General features: G+C 35.8%; 1 protein-coding gene across 14 annotated transcripts in view; it reads right to left on the reverse strand.

Annotated features, from left to right (window-relative positions):
* The window catches only part of CEP83 (centrosomal protein 83), a 196,575-nt gene that overhangs the window by 68,359 nt on the left and 120,353 nt on the right, over nucleotides 1-7,863 (reverse strand). For all 14 annotated transcript variants that reach the window (XR_002734697.2, XM_023226730.2, XM_023226650.2 and 11 more), the window contains 3 exons: nucleotides 6,643-6,718; nucleotides 4,243-4,400; nucleotides 2,451-2,580 (listed from right to left, as the gene is read on the reverse strand). Coding sequence is in view for 13 of the 14 variants with exons in the window: in XM_023226730.2 (XP_023082498.1) it covers nucleotides 2,451-2,580; nucleotides 4,243-4,400; nucleotides 6,643-6,718 (364 nt within the window). In the remaining variant the exon portion in view is untranslated. The remainder of the gene's footprint in view (nucleotides 1-2,450; nucleotides 2,581-4,242; nucleotides 4,401-6,642; nucleotides 6,719-7,863) is intronic.

Consider the following 7,863-nt stretch of genomic DNA (forward strand, 5'->3'; position numbering starts at 1 on the left):
TGTAGTGTTTTTGGGTTTTTTTGTTTAAATTTTTTTTTTTTTTTTTCTGAGATAGGGTCTTGCTGTGTCATCCATGCTGGAGGGCTGGTACCATCACAGCTCTTTGCAATCTTGAACTCCTGGGCTCAAGTGACCCTCCCACCTCAGCCTTCCAAGTAGCTGGGACTACAGGCATGTGCCACCATGCACAGTTTTTTCATTTTTTGTAGAGATGGGGTCTGGCTATATTTTGTAGATTTTTTAAAATATCACCTCCTCCCCTCCTTCTGGTATACTTATGATTAGTTGATAATCTCACCACTGGGTGTCACTTTTGCTTCAAAAGAATTCAACCCAAACTAACCTCAATAATTAGAATTTGATCTGTAAGATACTTATCCCTAAAGTCTCAAAATTTAGCTCTTACAATTTCTTGCTGTAACGTGGCTTCAAATGTTTCTAGGCTTCAAACACAGTGCAAACAAAAATCAGTAGGATTTCTGAGATCATAGGTCATAAAACAATCCTCTGAAATCCCATTAATATCCATACACTTTTCAGTACCTACATCGACAGAAAGTAAAAAAAAGTAACATATACAGAAAAACAAACAAGTGTGTATATTTGGGTATAAAACACTGGGATCCCTATATAATAAATGCTGTTTTTCTAATAATACTACTTCTAGTATTATGAGAAGATAAAAGTAATATTCAGAGACCAAGAAAGTAGAGAAGTAATGACTTTTAGACTACTTATGTTGTCACTCCAACTGTCAGCAACATTTGGCAGTGCTATCCAATTACATAAAAATGGGTCTAGGAACTGATGTGTGAGTTTTCAAATTCAGAATAGTGAAGGATCTAGAGTTATTTTCTCTTACCCAAATATGAACAGTTAACCTTTCCAATAAACAAACAGATATTAAGATAATGGTTACTACATCTAGAAATATTTTCCTCTCATCTCAGATCTTTTCTCCTCTCCACAACAAATGCTACTATTAAGGGAATTTATCAAATGGAGACAACTCAAATTATTTCTGGGACTTTACATATCTCACACACACACACACACACTTTATCATGTCCCTCCTCTTCCTCTAATCCTGTTGAAAAGATTACCATGTCCTTCTCCTCCCTTAATCACTGCCATGAGTCATGGTTACTAATGGGACCTGTTACATTCCTTGGGTTTGCTGAAATAGAAAAAAGTTGTAAACCACTGACTTAGAAGATCCATCTAGATACATTATTTCCATAATGCCCTGGACTGTTTCCAAGAAAACAAAGTTAGGTTCTGGAGAAAAGTATGCCTGCTAAGGTAAAACTTAAAAAGGATCAATGCTGTGGGAACTACTGTGGTGGTTTCAGAAGCCAAGGGAGTCCCAGTTCCTCCTGCTGGAGCAAAGAAATACTTGCTCTTGTATTTCTGAATTGGAAACAAGCCTTTTCACTATAAAAGTAATAAAATAGATATTAAGCATAAATGAAACAATCTTAATCACACTATAATTTAACTGGAGAATGTGTAAAATATGACTTCCATGGGTTGGCCTGGAAACTATCACTCTGAAAAACACCTTCTGTGTGGAAAAATGCATGTCAACTCAAAACAATTCACTTACACACAAAATTTAGAAACAAACCTGCTGGATAGTCTGGATTTTCCCAATGTATTTCTGCAAGGTTGACAGCAAAATGTCATGCTTATATATTAAATGAAACATATCACTAAAATCTCAGATTCAACTATATATTTATTCTCCTATAAGAGTTTATTAGGATGGATGTGGTGACTCATGCCTATAATCCCAGCACTTTGGGAGGCTGAGGTGGGAGGACCACTAGAGGTCAGGAGTTTGAGACCAGCCTGGCAAACATGGGAAACCCTATCTCTACTAAAAATACAAAAATTAGCCAGGCATGGTGGCACTTGCCTATAATCCCAGCTACTTGAAGGCTGAGGTATGAGAATCGCTTGAATCCAGGGGATGGAGGTTGCAGTGAGCCGAGATCGCACCACTGCAATCCAGCCTGCGTCATGGAGTCAGACTCTTAAAAAAAAAAAAAAAAAAGAAAAGAAAAGAAAAAAAGAAGAAAAAAGATTTAATTATATTTTACTCCACAGAAATCACTTTTTATTTTATTTTATTTTTTTGAGACAGAGTCTTGCTCTGTCACCCAGGTTGGAGTGCAGTGGCACAATCTTGACTCACTGTAAGCTACGCCTCCCGGGTTCATGCCATTGTCCTGCCTCAGCCTCCAGAGTAGCTGGGGCTACAGGCGCTCGCCACTACATCTGGCTAATTTTTTTGTATTTTTTTAGTAAAGATGGGTTTCACCACGTTAGCCAGGATGGTCTCAATCTCCTGACCTCGTGATCTGTTCGCCTCTGCCTCCCAAAGTGTTGGGATTACAGGTGTGAGCCACCGCGCCCGGCCAGAAATCACTTTAATAAGAACCACTTGCCTTTTTCTGGGCAATTGCAGCTCGCTGAAGTTTCTCCTTAGCTTGATTATACTTTTCTTCTCTGTCTGTGATACGCTCATGAAGCTTGTGCTTTTCTTCCAACCACTGTATCTGTTTCTCTTCCAATGTCCTGTCAGAAGAATGTATGTCAAACATGGAAGCTAAATAAGTTCTTAGGATTAAATAGGATTAAATATCACAAGTATAAGCAAACTCACTACCTGCCTGACCACATTTTAAATTATCCACCTGCAGGCCCTCCTGTATGGCCACTTGTTTGCAAATCCCACCATTACTGAGCACTTCCTGTGAATAAGGCACTGGACTTAGAACACTATGTGTACTGTATCATCTGTTCTTTACAAAAATCCCAAGTTAGGTGTTTCTGTCACCTTTATACTTCTGTCCACTTTACAAATGAGGAAACCGAGGATTAGAGCAGTTAGCTAACTTAAGGGCTCACATCTAGTTAACAGCAAGACAAACACTTGATAACAGGTGTGAAGTATAATAACCATCAAACTACAAATATCTGTCCTCATAAATTTGGTTTAAGAAAATCAAGCCTGGTATCAAATCTTAATGCAGTATGTCTTCTGACTAGAGTAAAATGCATATGAATGATAAAATAACATCATAACAACTTATATTTTTAAAGCTATTCTGCATACTTTATATGATTTTTTTAGTATTCTTACTATAGGCAGTACAAATGAAAACAACAAACCCTGAGAAGTTAGATTACTTGCCTAAGGTCATACAAGATTTTAAGTATCTTAGCTGGAACTAAAATCACATTCCATTGACCCTTAGTACAGCTATTTTCTTATACACAATTCTATGAATATTATTTAGAAACCAATGATTAATTACTTAAATTTGCTAGCTACACTGTCTTAGAATTATTAAGCTCATTTCAATCAAACACTTGAGAAATCCAAGCACATGTTTCTGGTTTTTAAAAAATAAAAGAAAAAAAAGTTGGATCATCTGAAATGTCACAACATGCTATGGATATTTATCTTGCTTCCTTCCTTTTCTTGAAATTCAACCCCATATATAAAAGCATGGACAAACCTTAGAATATGTAATAATAGAAAAACTGAAGAAACACAGTTTTATGTGGCATGGTGGCCTTCAGAAGAAGAAATTTGAAAAGAATCATGTTTTGTAGATTAAAATAAAAACTTACTTATAAGGCAAACATAAAGACAAAGCAAATACAAAATAGTACAGTATTCTACCACATCTAAACAAAATTTTCCAGAGGGTATAAAATCTTGAACATCACCACAATAATTTTATCCCTACCAGTTTTACTCCATACTACCTACTAGTAACAAATTTTAAGACCAAAAAAAAAAAAAAACCAAACAAATAAATTAGCTTTTCAAAGAAAATCCAAGAGACTAGTTCTAGAAGGAATTAAGTTTTGCACATCAAAAACAAAACAAAACAAAACCATTCTGTTCTCTGGCATTCAGAAAAACAGATTTTTGAAGAAATGTTTTGGTTTAATCTATGAATAAAAAAAGTTTTCTTTGAGGTTTTTCAGAATACTATGCTGTCAGAATTTTAATATGTCTTAATTTTACCTTTTTTAAAAGAATTTGAGTCAGTATAGGTCATTCTATAGAAACAAAGTACATTACCTCAGTATACCACTGTATACTATTAAAGTATATTTGTAACTAGTTTCTAAAATACAATCAACATTAGAATCATTACTAACATAACTATACGTTATATAGAAAAAAGAAAAAATAGTTTGTACATAAAGAGCAAACTCTACTTTTCAGCTTCTAGCTGCGCTTTTTCAGCTTGGCTTCTAAAATTTCGGCATTCTTGTTTTAATCTCTCCACCATTTCCTTCAGCATTTGGTTTGAATTCAGCAAGTCATTCTCTGACTGTGCAAGTGAGGTCACTTGGATCTGCAAACTACTGATTTGCTTAAAAGAGAAGAAAGAAGATAAATTAAAGGCCACTAAATACATGCAGTAATGTATGAGAGAAGCAGAAGATACTAAGCATCTCCCTTTGCAAATACTCCCTCAAGCTGGTGTGCCCTTGAAGATGCCCCCTGAAGGAAATAACAAATAGCAGCACCTAGGAGCATTTCTTATTATAATCAGAGACTATCAAGAACTATATTCCTCAGTCAATGAGTTCCCTCCCTCTTCTTCCCAAAATATGAAGGCCAGGAGAGGTATTGGGAATGGACAGAAAGGTTATCAGGGGGATTAGCAGTGAGATGAGGAAAGGGAATCCAGTGATTAGAGTGAGTCTCCTACCACTCTAGCCTTCCCCTCACCTCCTATGGAAAAAAACTGATTTTAAAAGCAAGTCAGTTGGGAAAGCAGCTAAAAAAAAATCCATCCTCCTCTTCCCACATACCCTGAGATCAGCAACCTTCCAGAAGTTCTACTCTCCAAGCAATCAAAATTGTTCAGTGTAAATATGGGAAGGATCACTCTCACATTGTTTTTAAAAGGTTTCCATTCTGTATGTCTAGTGCTGGGCAGAAGAAAGATGCTCTGGGAAATCTAATAAACGCTACAGATTCCTTGGCCTCTACAGCCATTTACCAAACTGCATACTATCACTCAAAGCTTTCTTTCCATCCCAATTTACCTTTATCTGGGAGTACTTTTTCTCATGAGAAGTCTAATTAAAGATTAACAGGCTAGAAAGATTCACTCTCTTCTAAATTATATCTAAATAATCTTTATTTGGGACAGTTATATATACCTCCCCCAAAAACTATTTTACCAATTAATAAACAATAAAAGTTCTTATTTTCCTTTCACTTCCTTTTATCTCTCTTAGCCATTTTCTGAGAGACATTTCAGAGTAAAGACAGTCAAGAGATAGGGATCAAAAGAACCTATTATGAGATTCAAGGGTAAAAAGAAACAAGATTCTTATACAATAAAGTAAATAAATGGGTAATAATCCCATTACTTCCTAATGGTAACAAAACCAATTCATATAGGATTCTGAATGTCCACAGAGCAATTTTTAGCAGAATAAAACTAAATGGTATGTCTCAGATTTCTATTTTAGAATGAATTTCTCCATGTAGAACCATTCACTCTTTATTTTTAACTGGAGTGGCAAATATTAAATCTGTATTACAGCTGCTTGAATAAGCAAGCTTCAAAGAGCTTAATACCTCTCCATATGCATAGCATGACAGAAAGCCCAAATGCCAATGATACTAAATAACTTCTCTCTGGGTATCAAACATTACGTCCATCTAGTTAAGACTTAGAAACCATAACTGCACATGAAAAGCAGTACCAACTAGCATATGAGCATGAATTCTAAAAATGGATTCCTACTTCATAATTTATAGGGAAAAAAAACAACAAAAAAGAAAATAGAATTCAGAAAAGATCACTCTTCCATGTTTTACCCAACTTTATACAAATCTTTCCTGAACTCAAATAACTTTAATTATAAGTACAAATTTCCTTCCACAAATACAAATCTTGGATTTCATAGGGCTATAGCAAAAAATACCTCATGATATAAAGTTACAAGTCAATCACACAAGTAACTTAAAACCTGGATGATATTTCTATTGAGTTTTTAAAATTCAGAATATTAAAATACTGTCCTTATAACTGTAATTTAAAAAATTATCATGGGCCACAGCATAAGTAAAAATATATATATATCTCTTAAGAATAAGCCGGGCGCGGTGGCTCAAGCCTGTAATCCCAGCACTTTGGGAGGCCGAGATGGGCGGATCACGAGGTCAGGAGATCGAGACCATCCTAGCTAACACGGTGAAACCCCGTCTCTACTAAAAAAAATACAAAAAAACTAGCCGGGCGAGGTGGCAGGTGCCTGTAGTCCCAGCTACTTGGGAGGCTGAGGCAGGAGAATGGCGTGAACCCGGGAGGCGGAGCTTGCAGTGAGCTGAGATCCGGCCACTGCACTCCAGCCTGGGCAACAGAGCAAGACTCCATCTCAAAAAAAAAAAAAAAATAATAGCAGTTAGCAAAAGAAGCTTATTAAAGTATAGAGGTTTAAACATTTTATCTTTACATATCACCTCCAACAATATGTTACCAATTGTGGTTAGATTCTAAAAATACTGATTGCAATTTCTTTTTTTAATTTGCCAAACACAAATTTAAAGAAGCACTTGAAAAAATAAAAGGAAAATATTTGCTAAAATCATACCTGTTTTAGGTCAGAATTTTCATTTTTTTCCTTCTCTGCATTTTCAATAGTCACAATTTGTTGTTGCAGTTTTAACCTAAAAATCACAACCCAACAAAAGACATTATTAAGAATCCATGATTCATTTATTTCACTGAATTAAACAGTCATTTTATTGAATGCCTGTTGGACACCACTGTGCAAAAGCACAAATACAACCAAAGATTGAGACTTCAAGAAACTAGGTTGTGTTCACGTATAACAAAAATGTAAAACAAATTACTGCTGTTGTGATAGGAAAATCTACAAACTAGGGGCATAGAGAGGATGAGAAATCAACTATGTCCAGGGGTACCAGGGAATGCTACATGGATAAAAACCTGACAGGTAGGATTTTGATATACATGAAGAACAGCCCAAACAAGTGGTCTTTCATGGAAAATTATAGAATGTGTTGCTAAGGCATCAGAAAGTAATCTAGTTTTGGAGAGGCCAACTTACCTCCATATAGCATTTCACAATTTACAAAATTCTTTCAGACACACGCTACTTCACTTTCATTCTACAAGGCTACAGATTTAAAAGAAAACTAATACAACACACCATCCTGTATTCTATAAAATATCTTATGGAGCTTTTCATGCCTGAGATGAATGAATACTTACACATTTCCAGACTCTTCAAAGTGAATAAGACATCTACAGCCAGATCCTTAAAATGCAGAGCAGCTCTAGTGACCAAATGAGTAACCTCATGAGGAAGACATTACACTACTTAGGTTTGGCAGGATAGGCCCTGCAGCCTCCTCCCTTTCAAAACTCTCCAAATGCCTATCTCAAATACAATGCACTTGGCACCTATTTATAGCTTGGTATTATTAGCATGTCTTATCTGCCCAAGTAGAATGTGTTTATCTGGACAACACTCTCAAGAACCTAGGTCTGTGCTTTAAACACAATAAGGACTCAATAAACATTTGTTGGCAGACTGAATGAACCAACCCAAATCATGGATTAGCTGTTTAAATGTGTGAGATGACTGGATAATATAACACGAAAAAAATCTGAAAATAAGACCCATTGCTTCCTGAGACGCTTACATACAAATGCCAGAAACGATGAACCTAAAGAGGGCCAGTCCTTTTCCTTTTGTTCCACTGTCAGTACCAGTCACACTCTTATTTCATAATTCTAGTTACATGATTACTCTTTCAAACTTTCTGTGCACTTCCTCCATTAAATG

This window comes from Piliocolobus tephrosceles, chromosome 10 (assembly GCF_002776525.5).
Source record: "Piliocolobus tephrosceles isolate RC106 chromosome 10, ASM277652v3, whole genome shotgun sequence".
Taxonomy (NCBI): Eukaryota; Metazoa; Chordata; class Mammalia; order Primates; family Cercopithecidae; genus Piliocolobus; species Piliocolobus tephrosceles.